Below are 21007 nucleotides of genomic sequence, written 5' to 3'. Positions count from 1 at the left end.
GGGAGAGGAGAGAGAGAGAGAGAGAAGAGAGAGAGAAGGAGAGAGGAGAGAGAGAGAGAAGGAGGAGAGGAGAGAGAGAGAGAAGGAGGAGAGGAGAGAGAGAGAGAAGGAGGAGAGGAGAGAGAGAGAAGGAGGAGAGGAGAGAGAGAGAGAAGGAGGAGAGGAGAGAGAGAGAGAAGGAGGAGAGGAGAGAGAGAGAGAAGGAGGAGAGGAGAGAGAGATGGAGGAGAGTGGAGGAGAGAAGAGAGAGAGAAGGAGGAGAGGAGAGAGAGAGAGAGAAGGAGGAGAGAGAGAGAGAAGGAGGAGAGGAGAGAGAGAAAGAAGGAGGAGAGGAGAGAGAGAGAAGGAGGAGAGAGAGAGAGAGAAGGAGGAGAGAGAGAGAGAAGGAGGAGAGGAGAGAGAGAGAGAAGGAGGAGAGGAGAGAGAGAGAGAAGGAGGAGAGGAGAGAGAGAGAGAAGGAGGAGAGGAGAGAGAGAGAGAAGGAGGAGAGAGAGAGAGAAGGAGGAGAGGAGAGAGAGAGAAGGAGGAGAGGAGAGAGAGAGAAGGAGGAGAGGAGAGAGAGAGAGAGAAGGGGAGAGGAGAGAGAGAGAGAAGGGGGAGAGGAGAGAGAGAGAAGGGGGAGAGGAGAGAGAGAGAGAAGGGGGAGAGGAGAGAGAGAGAGAAGGGGGAGAGGAGAGAGAGAGAGAAGGGGGAGAGGAGAGAGAGAGAGAAGGAGGAGAGGAGAGAGAGAGAGAAGGAGGAGAGGAGAGAGAGAGAAGGAGGAGAGGAGAGAGAGAGAGAAGGAGGAGATGGAGGAGAGAAGAGAGAGAGAGATGGAGGAGAGAAGAGAGAGAGAGAAGGAGGAGAGGAGAGAGAGAGAGAAGGAGGAGAGAGAGGAGGAGAGAGAGAGAGATGGAGGAGAGAAGAGAGAGAGAGAAGGAGGAGAGGAGAGAGAGAGAAGGAGGAGAGGAGAGAGAGAGAGAAGGAGGAGAGGAGAGAGAGAGAGAAGGAGGAGAGAGAGGAGGAGAGAGAGAGAGATGGAGGAGAGAAGAGAGAGAGAAGGAGGAGAGAGAGAAGGAGGAGAGAGAGAGAGAGAGAAGGAGGAGAGGAGAGAGAGAGAGAAGGAGGAGAGGAGAGAGAGAGAGAGAGAAGGAGGAGAGGAGAGAGAGAGAGAGAGAAGGAGGAGAGGAGAGAGAGAGAGAAGGAGGAGTGGAGAGAGAGAGAGAGAAGGAGAAGAGGAGAGAGAGAGAGAAGGAGGAGAGGAGAGAGAGGAGGAGAGAGAAGGAGGAGAGGAGAGAGAGGAGGAGAGAGAAGGAGGAGAGGAGAGAGAGGAGGAGAGAGAAGGAGGAGAGGAGAGAGAGAGTGAGAAGAAGGAGATGAGAGAGTGGAGAGAGAGAGAAGGAGGAGGAGAGGAGAGAGAGAGAGAAGGAGGAGAGCAGAGAGAGAAGGAGGAGAGGAGAAAGTGAGGTCTGCAGATGCTGGAGATCAAAGTTGAAACTTTATTGCTGGAACAGCACAGCAGGTCAGGCAGCATCCAGGGAACAGGAGATTCGACGTTTCGGGCACAGGCCCTTCTTCAGAGAAGGAGGAGAGAGAAGGAGGAGAGGAGAGAGAGAGCGAGAAGGAGGAGAGAGAGAGAAGGAGGAGTGGGGAGCGAGAGAGAGAGAAAGAGAGAGAAGGAGAAGAGGAGAGAGAGAGAAGGAGGAGAGAGAGAGAGAAGGAGGAGAGAGAGAGAGAAGGAGGAGAGAGAGAGAGAAGGAGGTGGGAGAGAGAGAAGGAGGTGGGAGAGAGAAGGAGGAGAGAGAGAGGAGGAGAGGGGAGCGAGAGAGAAGGAGGAGAGAGAGAAGGAGGAGAGAGAGAGAAGGAGGAGAGAGAGAGAGAAGGAGGTGGGAGAGAGAGAGAAGGAGGTGAGAGAGAAGGGGGAGAGAGAGAGAGAGAAGGAGGGGAGGGAGAGAGAGTGAAGGAGGAGAGAGAGAGTGGCTAAAGTAAGTGAGAGATCTTCAGAGAATGAAAATGGGGAGTTAATAATGGAGAAGAAGGAAATGGCAGATAATTTAAACCAATATTTTGCATTTGGTCTTCCTGGTGCAGAAGACTTAAAATATTTGATAAGCAAGGTGCTAATGGGAGGAAGATTTTGTAATGGTCTATGTCACAAGGGACAGAGCTGAAAAATGTGTTGCTGGAAAAGCGCAGCAGGTCAGGCAGCATCCAAGGCGCAGGAGAATCGACGTTTTGGGCATAAGCCCTAAGAAAGGCTTATGCCCGAAACGTCGATTCTCCTGCTCCTTGGATGCTGCCTGACCTGCTGCGCTTTTCCAGCAACACATTTTTCAGCTCTGATCTCCAGCATCTGCAGTCCTCCCTTTCTCACAAGGGACAGTGCATTGATAAACTAATGGGACTGAAGTTGGACAAGTCCCTCAGACCAGATGGCCTGCTCTGAAGGATTTTAAAGGAGGTGGCTGCAGAAATGGTTAAGACAATGGTCAAGATATTTCAGATCTCTCTCAATTCCAGGAGAGTTCCAATAGATTCAAAAATGGCTGATGTGACAGCCCTGTTCAGGAGGGAGACAGACAGAACCAGGAAACTATAGGCCAGTTAATCTAATATCTGTCGGGGGGGGACAAGGCTAGTGCCTATTATTAAAGAAGAACTAGCAGACCATTCAGAAAAGCTTAATGCAATCAAACTAGGTCAGTGTGGGTTGTGAAATGGAAATGGCATTTGACAAATTTGCCAGAGTTCTTTGAAGACATAGCAAGCAGAATCAGAGTAGGTGTAGTTTAATTAGAAGGTATCTAATAAGGTGCCACATACAAGATAGAAGTGCTCAGTATTTGTAGCATCGTAGACTCCCTACAGTGTAGAAGCAGGCCGTTCAGCCCATTGAGTCACACCAACCTTTCTGAAGAACATCTCACTCAGACCCCATGCTGTTCCTGTAACCCTGCAATTCCCATGTCCAATCCAAACCTTTGGATTGTGGGAAGAAACCGGAGAACCCAGAGGAAATCCGGGGAGAATGGTTGCCCGAGGCTGGAATTGAACCTGGGTTCCTGGTGCTGTGAGGCAGCAGTGCTAACCCCTGGGCTGCTATGCCTCCCGTGTGCAGTATATTGGGGGTTATGTATTGGATACAGAACAACCACAATTATCTGAACCAGATGAGCAGGGAATATTTTGTTTGGAAAACTGATTGTTCAGATAACTTTATTGCGGGATCTTGAGATCTTATTCACATAATCCGAAATTCGGATGATTGATGTTCAGATAATCGAAGTTTTTCTGTGTTATGTATTAGATACATCAGAGATGTTATTACACAATTCTGCAAACTGAACCCTGGCCCACAGGTAGAGGGAGTACCACTGGACCATAAAGGGTGTGCACACACACAAACAACACCCCTCCCCTTCCTCATACACATGACTGGCTGACACACAGACAGCGTTGGGATTAATAGGTCTTTTTCAGATTGAAGAGAGACAGCTGCTGGAGTTTCATATGGAGCACCTTTAAGACCTGAATCATTTCCCCTCTGTCTTAGTGACTTGGGCAGAGGTCAGACCATGATGCATCCATATCTGTTGGTGGGAAGGGCATACTTGAGGGGCTGAATGGCATGCTCTTTTGTAAAAGACCCACCCCCACCACTGTTCTGACAGAAGCCTGAAACCTTATTCAAGAGGGAGGGAGGGAGAGCGAAATGTTTAAAATGAAATCCAGAGCTAAGAGCCCAAGGAGCCTCAGCTAATGGAGTGAGGTGGTTCGTGATTAATCAGCAGCAGAGTTTTATCGGGTGAGTTAGGAGTCTCTGGTTTTAAATCATGTGACTTTTTATTTTTGGTTTCTGTTTAGGAAAATCTCTTTGTGGAGCCCAAGAAGACATTGCCGAAAACACCGGTGAAAAATGACTCGACACCTAGCATGGTGCCGTGGAGGGGCTGCGGTACCCCAGATCAGGATCTGGTGACTCCGGTTAAACACAACGACAAATCATCGCCTGAACCCTGGTCTCCCACTGCCAACCTGAAGATGCTGATCAGTGCAGCTAGCCCTGACATCAGGGACCGTGAGAAGAGGAAGGAGCTGTTCCGACAGATCGAAAACGACACGCTTGTGAGTGTCGCTGATGTCATTCAGGTAATCGCTTCCCAATTCGTCAGCACCTTTCCCCCTCCCGGTTCCCTACTCCATCTCAATTCCCCCCCATCCCCATTTTTCATTCTTCCCCCTACCCACTTCCCGTCTGATAAATGGGACAGACTTTGAATAGATCTAGCAACTCAGGACTGGGCATCCATGAGGTGCTGTGGGCCATCGACAGCAGCAGAATTGTACTCTAGCACAATCCCATAACTTCATGGCCCGGCATATCCCCCACTCAACCATTACCATCAAGCCAGGGGATCGACCCTGGTTCAGTGGAGAGTGCAGGAGGGCATGTTGGAGATACCTGAAGGTGAGGTGTCAACCCGGTGAAGCCACCAAACAGCATAAACAGCAAGTGACAGACTGAGCTAAGAATCCCACAACCAACAGATCAGATCTAAGCTCTGCAGTCCTGTCACATCCAGTAGTGAATGGTGGTGGATAATTAACCAACTCACTGGAGGAGTATGCTCCACAAATATCCCCCTCCTCAATGATGGAGGAGCCCAGCACATCAGGGTAAAGGATAAGGCTGAAGCTTTCGCAGCAATCTCCAGCCAGACGTGGCGAGTGGATGATCCATCTCAGTCTCCTCCAGTGGTTTCACAGAAACCAAACGTCTGCCAATTCGTGTTATCAAGAAACAGTTGGAGACACAGGATACTGCAAAGGCTGTGTGCTCTGACAACATTCTGGTAATAGTACTGAAGACTCATGCCCCTGAACACGCCACTCCTCTAGCCAAGTTGTTCCAGTGCAGTTACAACACACGCATCTTACAGCACCAGCTGCAACAAGACATTCCAATTCCTATTCTCCCATTCTCTGACCGATGAAAGCTGCCTTCACCACCCTGCCTCCCTGTGACTCCACTTTCAAGGAGCTATGAACATCTACCTCTAGATCTCTGTTCTGTAACACTCCCTAGATCCCTATCATTTACTGTGTAAGTCCTGCCTTGATTTGACCTATCAAAATGCAATACCTTGCATTTATTTAAATTAACTTTATCTGTGATTTCTCAGCCCATTGGCCCAGTTGATCAAGATCTCACTGTATTCCCAGATAACCTTCTCAGTTCCTCAGGGTAGTGTCCTAGGCCGAGCCATCTTCAGCTGCTTCATCAATGACCTTTGCTCCATCATAAGGTCAGGAGTGGGGATGTTCACTGGTGATTGCACAATGTTCAGCACCATTCGCGTCTCCTCAGACACTGAAGCAGCTCCGTGTTCAAATGCAGCAAGATCTGGACATTATTCAGGCTTGGGCTGACAAGTGGCAAGTAACATTCGCACCACACAAACGCCAGGCTATGACCATCACCAATAAGAGACTACCACTTGTAACATTCAGTGGTATTACCATTAGTGAATCCCCACTATCAACATCTTGGTGGTGACCATTGACCAGAAACTCAGCTAGATGATCCACATAAACACAGTGGCTACAACAGGTCAGGCTAGGAATATTGCAGTGAGTAACTCACCTCATGACTCTCCAAAGCCTGTCCACCATCAACAAGGTACAAGTCAAGTATGTGCTGGAATACTCCCCACCTAATCAGGAAGAAATAGGCACAATGTCTAGAAAAGCTTTATGCAACAGAGTCAGCATGATTTTGTGAAAGTGAAATAATGTTTGACAAATTTGCTTAAATTCTTTGAGGATATAACCAGCAGAGTTGGGTTGAAGGGGCTGTTTGTGTGCTGTGGGACTCTGTGCTTCTATATAGCCAACAGAGTTAATAATGGGGAAACTGCTCAATGTAGTGGACTTGATTTTCTCAAAGGTGTCACAGGAAAGGAGGGATATTGGAGTTCTCAATGTTGGCCATGCATCGTGTACTGGTGTGGAGACAGGAATGGTTAACACACAGACAACAAACGGAGAGAATTAATGGGCTTTTTTCAGTTTGGGAACCTTAACAAAGTGGAATTTCACAAGGATCAACCCACAGTCTTTGATTATTTCCTATTTAGTACTAATGAGTTGGAAGAGGAAGCCGAGGGGGGTGTATCCAAGTTTGCTGCTGATACAAACATGGGTAGGAGCGTGTGCTGTGAGAAACATAAATCTGAAAGAGGGTTTTGATAGGTTGCCTAAAAGTAGGGAAGTGTGAGGTCATGCACCTTGGTTGGAAGAATCAAAAGACGGACTAATATTTAAATGGAGAGAGACTCACAAAAGGTACAGCATAGGGAGATCTGAATGTTGTAGTGCATGAAACACACAAGGTTAGGACACGATAGCTCTCTCAGAGAGGGAGACAACAGATGGGGAGTTTAACCGAGGGGTCACCACACCTCATAAGGGGAGAGATTGGGAAGAAGAGACCTTCATGGTGACCTCAGCTGGTGCAGGAATTGAACCCGTGGTGTTGACATCACTCTGAATTCCAAACCAGCCAACTGAGCTAGCCTGAATTTGGATTCCTCTCAAGATTTTGATCAAAGATAATTTTTTTTTTGGCGTTGGGAGTGTGTGACTGTCCAGATGAGTTCCTGACCAGCAGTTGGAGAGGATTGTGTAAAATACAAATGGGTCCTTTATTTCACATCCAGCTCGACTCGATCACTGAAGCCACCACTGATGAATTTGAGCAACAACGGCCGAGCAGGAAACAAAAAAGTCTGGGGCTTCTTTGCCAGAAATTCCTGGCACGTTATCCTAATCATCCTGTTTCATCTGAGAAAACAGAAATTTCCCTGGATGAAGTGGCAACTGACCTTGGTAAGTGTGTAATGGGGGGGGGTTGGACACACGCTGGTAAAGGTGTAGAGAGCCCAATGTTAGATTTATCCCTGTCTTTCAGCTCCAAGCAGAATGTGAGTGATGGCTGTACTCAGAGCAAGTGGGTATCTGAAGTTTGAGTGAACAAGGAGGTGAGATTGAAGGATTGGGAAATTGAGTGCAAGAACTGAAAACATCCCAGAACATCACCGATGTTTATCCTTATAAAACAGGATCACTCAAAACCAAATGGCTCAGTCACTATCTTGTTGCTGTTGTGTACTGAATGAGTTGAGTATAATCCAGTAGTGACTGTCTCAAGTGTCTTATTGGCTGCATACAAAGATATTTGTTTTGCAGAAAAGGGCAGCACAGTGGCTAGCACCGCAGCCTCACAGCACCGGGGTCCTGGGTTCAATTCCAGCCTCGGGCGACTGTCTGTGTGGAGTTTGAACATTCTCCCTGTGTCTGCGTGGGTTTCCTCCGGGTGCTCCAGTTTCCTCCCACAGTCCAAAGATGTGCAGGTCAGGTGCATTGGCCATGCTAAATTGCCCATAGTGTTAGGTGCATTAGTCAGAAGAGAATGTGTCTGGGTGGGTTGCTGTTCGGAGGATCAGTGTTGGACTTGTTGGGCCAAAGGGCCTGTTTCCACACTGTAGGGAATCTAATCTAATAGGAACAGTACAGCACAGGGACAGGCCTTTTGGCCCATCAGGACTGTGCCAAGATGTGATGCCATTCTAAACTAAACATCTTTTGCCTCTGTGTGATCTGGATCCCTGTATTCCCTGCCTATTCATCTCACTGTCAAGATGCCTCTAAAACATTGCCATTGTATCCATCTCCATCACCTCTTCCCCAGTGCACTCCAGGCACTTACCACCCTCTGTGTTTTTAAAAACAAACCTGCCTCTCACATCTCCTTTAAATGCACACGCACACGCATACACACACGTCATTGACATTGCTACTCTGGGGAAAAGACAAACAAAACAACAAAAGGGAAGTCCAACACAGGAACAGGCCCTTCGGCCCTCTAAGCCTGTGCTGATCATCATGCCCTAACTAAACTAATAAACAAACCTTCTCCCCTTGTTTGGTCTGTATCCCTCTGTTCCCTCCCTATTCATGTAACCATCCAGATGCCTCTTAAATGTCACCAAAATGCCTGATTCCCCCACCTCTTCTGGCATTGTGTTCCAGGCTCCTACCCCTCTCTGAATGAAAACTTCCCTCACACATCTCCCTTCAACTTTCCCCCTCCCACCTTGAACCTGTGCCCCCTTGTAATTGAAACTTTAACCCTGGGAAAAAGCCTCTGACTATCAACTGTATCCATGCGTCTTGTAAGTTAGTAAAGCCTTAAGGTTTACCCTCTAGTTGTTTAGGACATCCTGAAGTTATGAATGGTGCTACGTAAATATAATTCTTTTAAAGTAGAATTGGGGGCAATTCAATATTGTGTCAGGAACAGAGGATGAGGAAGAAAAACCAAATATACTTTTTAAAATCTCTCCCAATGTCTCCACAACCAGAAGACTTAGACTCCACACTCTGCATTTTTAGTGCCCAGTTGTTAGTTAGTCATTGTTAACTTTTATCACAGTCAAAAGGCTAGAGTACAGTGTATCTGCTGCAACTATACAGACACAGGACCACTGCTGCGCTCAATTTGTCAAAGCTGAGGTGAACAGTGAGCTGTTGATTTTGTAGGTTTGTGCTTAACCCTGTAGCAGTCCATCTCTCCTGAGTTTACTGCCCTGTTTGCAGTGATGAAGTCAGCAGTAGCTGAACAGCTTCACTGTGAATGTAGGTCCAGAGTGTGCGTTCTCTAGTGTGGATTGTCTCACTGCGAAGGGTTGAATCTTTCTTCCACAGGAGTGGAACGCAGACGGATTTACGACATTGTAAATGTCTTGGAGTCTCTTCAGCTGGTCAGCCGGATGGCAAAGAACCAGTATTCCTGGCATGGCATGTTAGGGCTCGAACAAACCCTGGCCACGTTAAAGAGGAGGGGGGAACAGCATGGCTATGCCAGGCAGCTGGCTCTCGCCCACCACAAGGAGCTGGACTCTGAGGAAATGGAGAAGGGAGCCAGTGCCCAAGAACGATGGAGCTGCACCCAGGAGCTGAACAAGGAAATGCAGCCTGTGGAGGTGGAGAATAAATCGGGTAAGATTGGTATGCGCTGCTGCGATCTGAAAACCATTTTATCTGCACCCTCTGACCACACCAGCACGATTGCTGTATTCAGTCAATACACTCACAGTCACTGAACAATTTGTAGAAGTTGGCCTTTTGAGCCTGCACCATCATTTGGCAAGAATGGAGATGATCCACTTCAGTTGCACACTCCCCTTCGATTCTCTCTGGGTACAGCCAGTACCTGCCTTACTGAATACTTCCAGCATCATCTGTGTACATTTCTAGCAGCAGCTGCCATTAAAACAAATCATTCAGCTTGTTATCTTACTGCTGGTTTTTGGGATCCTGCTGTGCACAGTATGGCTGTTGGTATTTGGGATCCTGCTGTGCACAAAATGGCTGCTGCATTTCCTGTAGTGCAACTGTGATTGCAGGTGAATAATTTGGGCCAATGAAATTAATCTCACCAAGTGTCCGTGGTTGCTTGGAGCCCCTGGTGTTTGTGATGTCTCAAGGCTCCAGCTGGTATTGAACATTCCTCAATAGACAGAGGACACTGTCTCTCAGGTTGTGTTCTGCTGCTCTCTGCTGGCTCTGCAGTGAATAGCATCTGAAGGAAATCAAATCGACTTCACTCTCTTCTCTCCAATGAAATTTATATAAATATCTTTTCTCCTATTGGACAACATACCAGATCTGAATGAGTTGAGGCTTTTGTTTACCTTGTGTTAGCGCTTTTTTTTTCCTCTCTTTCAGCTTTGTTGAATAGCAGAAAGGACAAGTCTCTGCGCATCATGACGGAGAAATTTGTGATGCTTTTCCTTGTATCAGAACCAAAAACGGTGGCTCTCGATATTGCTGCTAAAGTCCTGATTGAAGAGAGTCAGCAGGACTCAGCTGATAACAGCAAGTTTAAAAGTAAGTGAAACAAACACAAACTTCTACTCACTCACTGGAAATCAGAAGTAAAACACTGTGGAAAACATTCACCAACATCAGAGAGAGAAATTGAGTTACCAATTAAAATGATGGATGATCATTGTGCTGGAATATTAATGCTGTTTTTCTCTCTCTAAAGATACCATCAGACCTGGTGAGTATTTTCATTGTTTTCTGTTCAGCTTCCCGATCACCTGGAATACAAGGGGAACTAGCCATTTGGATACAGAACTGGCTCAAAGGTAGAAGACAGAGGGTGGTGGTGGAGGGTTGTTTTTCAGACTGGAGGCCTGTGACCAGTGGAGTGCCACAAGGATCGGTGCTGGGTCATCTACCTTTCATCATTTATACAAATGATTTGGATGTGAGAATAGGAGGTATAGTTAGTAAGTTTGCAGATGATATCAAAATTGGAGGTGCAATGGACAGAGAAGGAGGTTACCTCAGATTACAACAGGATCAGATGGGTCAATGGGCTGAAGAGGTAGATGGACTTTAAATTAGATAAATGTGAGGCGCTGCATTTTGGAAAGGCAAATTAGAGAAGGACTTACACACTTAATGGTAAGGTCCTTGGGAGTGTTGCTGAACAAAGAGACCTTGGAGTGCAGGTTCATAGCTCCTTGGAAGTAGAGTTGCAGGTAGATAGGATAGTGAAGAAGGTGTTTGGTATGCTTTCCTTTATTGGTCAGAGTATTGAGTACAGGAGTTGGGAGGTCATGTTGTGGCTGTACAGGACATTGGTTAGGCCACTTTTGGAACATTGTATGCAATTCTGGTCTCCTTCCTATCGGAAAGATGTTGTGAAACTTGAAAGGGTTCAGAAAAGATTTACAAGGATGTTGCCAGGATTGGAGAGTTTGAGCTACAGGGAGAGGTTGAATTGGCTGGGACTATTTTTCCTGGAGCATCAGAGGCTGAGGGGTGACCTTATAGAGGTTTATAAAATCATGAGGGGCATAGGTAGAGCTTTTCCCTGGGATGAGGGAGCCCAGAACTAGAGGGCATAGGTTAAGGGTGAGAGAGGAAAGATTTAAAAGGTACGTAAGGGGCAACATTTTCACACAGAAGGTGGTACGTGTATGGACTAAGCTGCCAGAGGAAGTGGTGGAGGCTGGTACAATTACAACATTTAAAAGGCATCTGGATGGAAACATGAATAGGAAGGATTTAGAGGGATATGGGCCAAGTGCTGGAAAATGGGACCAGATTAATTTAGGATATCTGGTCAGCATGGACGAGTTGAATCAAAGGGTCTGTTTCCATGCTTTACGTCTCTTTGACTCTGTGGTGGAACTTTTTCCTGTAGTTTTCATGTCCATATTCAGCCCCTCAGTCTACATTCTGTCTAAATCTTTTTCATTTTGTCCTGTTCTCTTTCCAGCAATTTCTGTTTTCAATTTACTTTAAACGTTGGTTGAGTTGTACTACAGGTTCTGCGTGTCTGTCCCTGAGATGGAGTGTGTGCGTGTGTTAGACACACACAGTTCAAAGTGAGCACTCTGAAATCGGAGATTAACTACTTTGAATGTTCCCCACTAACACCTGCCATTGCCACATGTGAATGGAGTTCAAACACTAACTTTCTGTCTTTCTCCCTTTCTCCTGAATCTGATCGACCTTGACTTCATTTCCTCACATATCCCTTGATTTTTTTTAATACTTCACCAAAGATCTATCTTCTCTCTCTTGATCACATTAACTGACTGACTGTCCACTGCTGTCTGGGCTAGAGAATTTCAAGCATTCACTACCCTCTGAGTGAAAAGATCTCTCCTCCTCTCAGTCCAAAATGATCAACCCTTTATCCTGATTTTCAGTACCCATGTTCTAGATACCTCAGCCAACGAGAGCACTCACTGAATGTCCTGTCAGACCTCTTCATCCTGTTTCAATGGCATTACTCTCTATATTGTGGCAATGTTGATGGAGTAGAAATTCGTGAAAACGTGAGCTCCAGTCTGACAGGGTCCCTGACGTGGCCCTTGGGATAGAGCAGTTGTGTCGATCTTTCTGATGTGTCGGATGATGTGAGATTACCAAGGCTGCTGCTGTTCCCATCTCATCCTCTGGAGGGAGCTCCTGTTTGTCCTTTGTCCTCCTATTTGATTGGTCAACTCCTGCTGACACTGTTATTGGTGACCATGGAGTCTGAGTTCAACACTATCTCTCTCTCAATTCTTAACCTCGAGTATTAGATTCACCTTACTGTGAGTGTATCTGTGATGTATCCAGTTTCAGAATCACATCGGATGTTGGACACTCTGCTGTGGGCTTTGCACGCTCAGCCTGTTGGGTACAGTTAGTGTCATACTGGTTACAAACAGCGTGGGGCCATTGTATGATGCAATCTGCTGGTTTTTGGGACATGTTGGAAATAATCAAGGGGAAGGAGGTTAGCTGTCATTCCATTCAGGGCATGTTTCTTATGGAACACAAAAATGTTTATTCAGCAAGGATCCCATGGTAAGATCATTCTTGTAAACCCCTCTGGTCCCCCTCCAATGCCAGCACATCCTTCCTTAGATACTGGGTCCAAAACTGCTCTCAATATTGTAAATGCAGTCTGACCAAAACCTTACATAGCCTCAACAGGACATCACCGCTCTTGTATTCTAACTCTCTTGAAATGAATGTTAACATTGCATTTGCCTTCCTAACTGCCGAATGAACCTGCATGTTAACCTGAAGAAAATCCCAAGCTAGGACACCTAAGTCCGTTTATGCTTCAGATTTCCAAAGCATTTCCATGTTTAAAAATTAGTGTAAGCCTTTTATTCTTCCTACCAAAGTGCATAACCAAACACTTTCCCCCATTGCATTCCATCTGCCATTTCTTTGCCCAATCTCCTCACCTGTCCAAGTCTGTTTGTAACCTCCCTACTTCCTCAATACAACCTGTCCTTCCACCTATCTTTGTGTCATCTCCAAATGAAGCAACAATGCCCTAATTCCTTTGTTCAGATCATTAATGTATAACGTGAATAGTTATGACCCCAACACTGGCCCCTGTGGAACTCCACTAGTCACCAGCTGTCACCTTGAAAGCTGCCATCCCAGTATCCCCACTCTCTGCCTTTCACCAGTCAGCCAATCCCCTATCAACACCAATACCTTGCCCCTAACACCAAGGGCTTATCTTGTTTAGCAGCCTCGTGTGCAGCACCTTGTCAAAGGCCTTCTGGACATCCAAATACATCACATCCACTGGCTCTCCTTTGTCTAACTTACTCATTACCTCCTCAAAGAATTCTAATAGATATATCAGGCAGAACCTCTTCTTAACAAAGCCCTACTGACTCCGCCCTATTTTAGCATATACTTCCAAGTACTCCTCAATCTCACCCTTAATAATGGACTCTAAAATCTTACCAATGACTGAGGTCAGGCTAACTGATCTATAGTTTCCTGTCTTCTGCCTCCCTTCCTTCTTAAACAGGGCTGTTACATTAGCCATTTGCAGTCCTCTGGGACCCTCCCTGATGCCAGTGACTCCTGAAAGATCCCCTACAATCTCCTCAGCAACCTCCTTCTGAACTCTGGGGATGTAGTCCATCTGGGCTGATTTATTCACCTTCAGCTTCTCCAGCACCTGCTCTTTACTGGTGGCCACAGCACTCACCTCTGCCCCCTGACACACGATGTTCTGGTTTGTTGCTGGTGTCTTCCCCTGTATTTTGGGTGGATACTGACTCTCTGTGGTATCAGCTGTAAGTTGTTGTGCCCTGTTGTTGCAGTGCAGATGTGTGTGACCTCCTTGAGTGGGTATCACAGCACAGTGTCCAACGTTTAGATGTGATTCTGCAAGTCAATAATATTTTCCTGAGTATGAAGAATTAAACTGACAACCGAATTGAAATTGTGACTCGAGTTCTGTGCGGTGCACTGTGTATTCTGGAAGCTGCGTTCATTAATACAAAGGGCCCTGTACACTGCCAGACAGAACGTATACACACTGCACCTGGTTCAATTCAACCAAGTAGCTGGCGGCCATTTTGTGATTCATTCCTTTGGGCAATGCCTCGACCAATCAGAGTCTGTTTGCCTTTGTTAAAATGTAAAGCCTGGCAGTTAACTTTCTTTACTGGATACATTCCCTAGAGCAATGTTCCTAACAATCCGAGTCCATTCGCCAACCATTCAGGACTCTTTCACTCAGCACAAATGTTGGTTAAATAGTAATCCTGTGAGGTGTTCTGATCACTGTCACTCACGGTGCTTTAACAAGATGCCCTTTTTCTTCAACAATACCTTATTTCCATTTTATCAGACAACTCTTTGGTTAAAAAAAAGCAGTGACTTTTGTCTGACGCGCAGGCAGACCTGTGGGAATTCCAGACCCCCTCTCACCCCCTCCCCCGCCCAATGCCAAATTCTGATCTCAATAAGGTGATGATCGATTCCTATTAAAATTTTTACCTACTTTTCACATTTGTTTTCCTTTCCAGCTAAGATCCGCAGACTGTACGACATTGCCAACGTGTTGACCAGTTTGGGACTCATCAAGAAGGTTCACGTGACTGAAGAAAAGGGCCGGAAGCCAGCGTTCAAATGGGTTGGGCCTGTCCATCAGAACCAGGCAGATGGTGAGGGTGGCACAGTGCCATGTGTTGGTAACATCACAAGCATTGCATTGACTGAAGACTTGGAACAGACACTCTGTTCCCCTTCCCTCACCTCTTCCCACCCCCCATCCCCGCCCATCCAAAAAGCAAAAACAGACACCTTTTCTCTTTCTCTTGTCTATCTCTCTAGAACTAAAGGTGGATACATCCCCAGGACCTGATGAGGTGTACCCTAGAACTCTGGGAAGTGAGGGAAGTGATTGCTGAGCCCCAGAACTGGCTCGATGTGAGGAGACAGAGGGTGGTGGTGGAGGGCAGTTTTTCAGACTGGAGGCCTGTGACCAGTGGTGTCCCACAAGGATCGGTGCTGGGTCCACTGTTTTTTAGTCATTTATATAAATAATTTGAATGTGAATATGGGAGGAATGGTTAGTAAGTTTGCAGATGACACCAAAATTGGGGAGGTGTAGTGGACAGCAAAGAGGGTTACCTCCGATTACACTGGGATCTTGATCAGATAGGCCAATGGGCTGAGGAGTGGCTGATGGAGTTAGGATTGGAGGATTTGAGCTATAGGGAGAGGCTGAATACACTGGGGCAGTTTTACATGGAGTGTCAGAGGCTGAGGGGTGACCTTATAGAAGTTTATAAAATTATGAGGGGCATGGATAGCGTAAAGATACAAGGTCTCTGGTTTGTTACCCATGCCACGTGATAGAGAGTCGAGGAATAGGGAGAGAGAACAGTTAAATGCGTGGCTACAGGGATGGTGCAGGAGGGAGGGATTCCGGTATTTGGATAACTGGGGTTCTTTCTGGGGAAGGTGGGACCTCTATAAACAGGATGGTCTACACCTGAACCTGAGGGGCACCAGTATCCTTGGTGGGAGATTTGCTAGTGCTCTTAGGGGGGTTTAAACTAACTCTGCAGGGGCATGGGAACCTAGACTGTAGCTTTAGGGTGCAGGACCTGGAGTGTAGGGAGCTTAGGAACATGGCATCAATCTCAAAGGAGGGTGCCTGTAAACAGGAAAGTGGTTTGAAGTGTGTATACTTCAATGCAAGAAGTATACGAAATAAAGTAGGTGAACTTGCAGCGTGGGTTGGTACCTGGGACTTCGATGTTGTGGCTATTACGGAAACATGGGTAGAACAGGGACAGGATTGGCTGTTGCAGGTCCCAGGGTTTAAATGTTTTAGTAGGGTCAGAGGTGGGGGTAAAAGAGGGGGAGGTGTGGCATTGCTTGTCAAAGATAGTATTACAGCTGTGGAAAGGACGATGGATGAAGACTCGCCATCTGAGGTAGTTTGGGCTGAGGTTAGGAATAGGAAAGGTGAGGTCACCCTGTTAGGAGTCTTTTACAGGCCTCCTAATAGTCCTAGAAACGTAGAAGAAAGGATTGCGAGGATGATTCAGGAGAAGAGTGAAAGTAATAGGGTGGTTGTTATGGGGGCTTTAACTTTCCTGATATTGATTGGGAAAGTTATAGCTCTAGTTCGTTAGATGGGTCGGTGTTTGTCCAATGTGTGCAGAAGGGTTTCCTGACACAATATGTAGATAGGCCAACAAGAGGTGAGGCCATACTGGATTTGGTTCTGGGTAATGAACCAGGCCAGGTGTTAGAATTAGAGGTAGGTGAGCACTTTGGGGACAGTGACCACAATTCGGTGACTTTTACTCTAGTGATGGAGAGGGATAAGTGTGCACTACAGGGCAAGAGTTATAGATGGGGGCAGGGAAATTATGATGCGGTGAGGCATGACTTGGGATGTGTGGCTTGGAAAAGTAGGCTTCAAGGCAAGGGCGTAATTGATATGTGGAGCTTGTTCAAGGAGCAACTATTGAGTGTCCTTGATAAGTATGTACCTGTCAGGCAGGGAGGAAAGGGTCGTATGAGGGAGCCGTGGTTTAATAAGGAATTGGAATCCCTTGTTAAATGGAAGAGGGCGGCCTATGTAAAGATGAGGCGTGAAGGTTCAATTGGGGCGATTGAGAGTTATAAGGTAGCCAGGAAGGACCTGAAGAGAGAGCTAAGAGCAGCAAGGAGGGGACATGAAAGGTCCTTAGTTGGTAGGATTAGGGAAAACCCTAAGGCTTTCTATAGGTATGTCAGGAATAAAAGAATGACTAGGGTAGGAATAGGTCCAGTCAAGGATAGTAGTGGGAAGTTGCGTGTGGAGGCTGAAGAGATTGGGGAGACACTGAATGAATACTTTTCGTCAGTATTCAATCAGGAACAGGACATTGTTGTCCATGTGAGTACTGAGTCACAATTAAGTAGAATGAATGGCTTTGAGGTATGTAGGGAAGAGGTGTTGGAAATTCTGGAAAGGGTGAAAATAGATAAGTCCCCTGGGCCTGAAGGCATTTATCCTAGGATTCTCTGGGAAGCCAGGGAGGAGATTGCAGAGCCATTGGCCTTGATTTTTATGTCCTCGTTGTCTACAGGAATAGTGCCAGAAGACTGGAGGCTAGCAAATGTGGTTCTCTTGTTCAAGAAGGGGAGTAGGGATAACCCTAGTAATTATAGGCCGGTGAGTCTCACTTCTGATGTGGGCAAAGTCTTAGAGAGAATTGTAAGGGATAGGATTTATGAACATCTGGATAGGAATAATGTGATCAAGGATAGTCAGCATGGTTTTGTGAAGGGCAGGTCGTGCCTCACAAACATTATTGAATTCTTTGACAAGGTGACTAAGGAGGTGGACGAGGGGAAAGCGTATACACCATGTGGTGTATATGGATTTTAGTAAGGCGTTTGATAAGGTTCCCCATGGTAGGCTACTTCAAAAAATACGGAGGTATGGCATTGAGGGTGAGTTGGAGGTTTGGATTAGGAATTGGCTGGCTGGTAGAAGACAGAGGGTAGTAGTTGATGGTAAAGGTTCATCTTGGAGTGCCGTTACTAGCGGTGTTCCGCAAGGATCTGTTTTGGGACCATTGCTGTTTGTCATTTTTATAAATGACCTGGAGGAGGGGCTAGAAGGTTGGGTGAGCAAGTTTGCGGATGATACGAAAGTCGGAGGAGTTGTTGACAGTGAGGAAGGATGTGTCAGGTTACAGCGGGATATAGATAAGCTGCAGAGCTGGGCAGAAAGGTGGCAAATGGAGTTCAATTTAGGTAAGTGTGAGGTGATTCACTTTGGTAAGAGTAACAAAAAGATGGGGTACTGGGCTAATGGTCGGATACTTGGTAGTGTGGATGAGCAGAGGGATCTTGGTGTCCATGTACACTGATCTTTGAAAGTTGCCACCCAGGTAAATAGTGCTGTGAAGAAGGCATATGGCGTACTGGCTTTTATTGGTAGAGGAATTGAGTTCCGGAGTCCTGAGATCATGTTGCAGACTCTGGTGCGGCCGCATCTGGAGTATTGTGTGCAGGTTTGGTCGCCATACTATAGGAAGGATGTGGAGGCACTGGAACGGGTGCAGAGGAGGTTTACCAGGATGTTGCCTGGTATGGTAGGAAGATCGTATGAGGAAAGGCTGAGGCACTTGGGGTTGTTTTCATTGGAGAAAAGAAGGTTTAGGGGTGACTTGATAGAGGTGTACAAGATGATTAGGGGTTTATGTAGGGTTGACCATGAGAACCTTTTTCCATGTATGGAGTCAGCTATTACGAGGGGGCATAGCTTTAAATTAAGGGGTGGTAGGTATAGGACAGATGTTAGGGGTAGGTTCTTTACTCAGAGAGTCGTGAGTTCATGGAATGCCCTGCCAGTAGCAGTGGTGGACTCTCCCTCTTTATGGGCATTTAAGCGGGCATTGGATAGGCATATGGAGGATAGTGGGCTAGTGTCGGTTAGGTGGGCTTGGATCGGCGCAACATCGAGGGCCAAAGGGCCTGTACTGCGCTGTATTCTTCTATGTTCTATGTCTTTTCCCTGGAGTTGGGGAGTCCAGAACTAGAGGGCATAGGTTTAGGGTGAGAGGGGAAAGATATAAAAGAGACCTAAGGGGCAACGTTTTCACACAGAGGGTGGTACATGTATGGAATGAGCTGCCAGAGTAAGTGGTGGAGGCTGATACAATTGCAACATTTAAAAGGCATTTGGATGGATGTATGAATAGGAAGGGTTTGGAGAGATATAGACCGGGTACTGGCAGGTGGGACTAGATCAGTTTAGGACATCTCGTCGACATGAATGAGTTGGACTGAAGGGTCTGTTTCTGTGTTGTACATTAGATTACTTAAAGTGTGGAAACAGGCCCTTCAGCCCAACAAGTCTACACCGACCCTCCGAAGAGCAACCCACCCAGACCCATTACCCTACATTTACCCCTTACCTAACACTATGGGCAATTTAGCATGGCCAATTCACCTAACCTGCACATTTTTTTTTGGAATGTGGGAGGAAACTGGAGCACCTGGAGACACGGGGAGAATGTGCAAACTCCACACAGACAGTTGCCTGAGGCGGGAATTGAACCCGGGTCTCTGGCGCTGTGAGGCAGCAGTGCTAACCACTGTGCCACCGCGCAGCACATCTACCTCTATGAGCTCGATTGTTCACATTAGATTCATACTCCAACCAGTCAAAATTTTTCATTAACCTGTGATCGCTCATTGTCCGTGGGAGCCATGGAGTAGTTCATGGACGTTCTTCCTGCCTCAGGCGACTGACTGTGTGGAGTTTGCACATCCTCCCCGTGTCTGCGTGGGTTTCCTCCGGGTGCTCCGGTTTCCTCCCACAGTCCAAAAATGTGCAGGTCAGGTGAATTGGCCATACTAAATTGCCCGTAGTGTTAGGTGAAGGGGTAAATGTAGGGGTATGGTTCTGGGTGGGTTGCTCTTCGGAAGGTCGGTGTGGACTTGTTGGGCCGAAGGGCCTGTTTCCACACTGTTAAGTAATCTAATCTTTAAAAACAAAAGATGTCTAGTTGACAATCAGCGTGGGCTGTCAATAAGTTAGAGAGATCTCCATAAATATCTCCCTCCAAGTTGAGCCATTGGTGATGTACAAGTTACTGTCATTAACCCGATAAATAACAAACATGATTCTTTAATTAACTCCTCATGCTTCTCAACCCTCTGAACTCTCTTGGGCATCCTCCTCATCCTCTCGGTTTCCATCATATTGCCATCAGTGGTGGTGTTTTCACTAGCGTGGACTCTGAGCTTGGGATTTCCCTCCCTCACCCTCTGTGGGTGTCTCCCACACTCACTTTTCTGTTGAGATCTTCAAAAAGCTGCCTCATTGACCAAACTCTGGGTCTGTTACCTCCTCATGAGGCTTGGTGGTTCAGAATTGCTCTGGAGAAATCCTTGGGTTGTTTCTGAACATTAATGGTGGTATGTAAATACATGTCGGTTGCTGTAAGTTTCTGTTAGGAGTTTCCCTACAGGCAAATGTTGGAATGAGGTTTTCTGTTGAACTTTCTCTGTTTTCCAGATCATTCTGTCACATTATCAGAACGAACAGGTTCAGTAGAGGGTGTGTTTCCAGTCACTGTAAACACCAAGGAGAGGTTGGGATGTCCACATTCGTTCAGTCCTCAACACCGTTCCCATTCCAACCAGTTCAAGGCCCTGTCTGCTCCTTGCAGCCCTGCTAAGTTTCAGAAAGGTTTGTGTCTCTACGACAGTTGTGGTTAATAAATGGTGACCTGTACCTACAGCAATCTAGACTCCCAGTCACATGTGAACAACCCCACATCATTGTCTAACTGACCTCATCCTTTTCCCAAATCTCTCAGCTGCTCAGGAACAGGAAGAGGCCATTCATGGAAATGTAGAAAGTACAAGTGGGAATCGGATGGTTTTATATTCTCCATAGTGAAGACAGAAACAAAATGCTTGTTCTTTTTATCCACTATTTCCTTATTATCTTCTTAACTCCCAATTCTTACTCCCTGGACTGCTAACACTCACTTTACTTGCTCTTTTCATATTTTAAATATTAAAAAACGTTCTATCTAATTACATTGCTAGGTAGTTTTTTAATCTCTTGTTAATTTAGAGCAGACGGGATGGTGACAAGGGCAGCTGCATGTTCCTCCTGCAGGATGTGGGAGGTAAGGCTCACCACTGATGTCCCTGCTGACTTCACCCGCGAGAAGTGCACCCAACCCCAGCTCCTCCCAGACCGCGTTAGGGAGCTGGAGCTAGGTGAACTTCAGATCATTCAGGAGACTGAGGGGGTGATAGAGAGGAGTTATAGGGAGGTAGTCACTCCTAAGTTACAGAACAAAGGTAGCTGGGTGACCGTCAGGAGAGGGAAAGGGAATAGGCAGACAGTACAGGGATCCCCTGTGGCTGTTCCCATCATTAATAAGTATACCGTCTTGGATACTATGGGGTGGTGGGAATGAACTATCAGGGGAAAACCACAGCGGCCAAGTGTCTGCCATTGAGTCTGCCTCTGTGGCTGAGAAGGGAAGGGGGGAAGAGGGAGAGCAACACTGATAGGAGATTCGATGGTGAGAGGAACAGGCGGGAGATTCTGTGGCTGTGAACGAGATTCCCGGGCGGTGTTTTGCCTCCTGGGTGT

General features: G+C 46.6%; 1 protein-coding gene across 1 annotated transcript in view; it reads left to right on the top strand.

The window, feature by feature from the left end:
- The window catches only part of LOC122559362 (transcription factor E2F7-like), a 67036-nt gene that overhangs the window by 15518 nt on the left and 30511 nt on the right, over positions 1-21007 (top strand). Inside the window, exons 2-8 of the mRNA XM_087997548.1 lie at positions 3287-3338; positions 3844-4128; positions 6699-6867; positions 8746-9039; positions 9769-9930; positions 14400-14537; positions 19910-20083. Of these exons, the coding sequence (XP_087853674.1) occupies positions 3287-3338; positions 3844-4128; positions 6699-6867; positions 8746-9039; positions 9769-9930; positions 14400-14537; positions 19910-20083 (1274 nt within the window). The remainder of the gene's footprint in view (positions 1-3286; positions 3339-3843; positions 4129-6698; positions 6868-8745; positions 9040-9768; positions 9931-14399; positions 14538-19909; positions 20084-21007) is intronic.

This window comes from Chiloscyllium plagiosum, unplaced genomic scaffold, assembly GCF_037043375.1.
Source record: "Chiloscyllium plagiosum isolate Xiang-an unplaced genomic scaffold, Cpla_swu_hap1 HiC_scaffold_19, whole genome shotgun sequence".
Taxonomy (NCBI): Eukaryota; Metazoa; Chordata; class Chondrichthyes; order Orectolobiformes; family Hemiscylliidae; genus Chiloscyllium; species Chiloscyllium plagiosum.
This window is presented reverse-complemented; position numbering and strand designations above follow the sequence as displayed.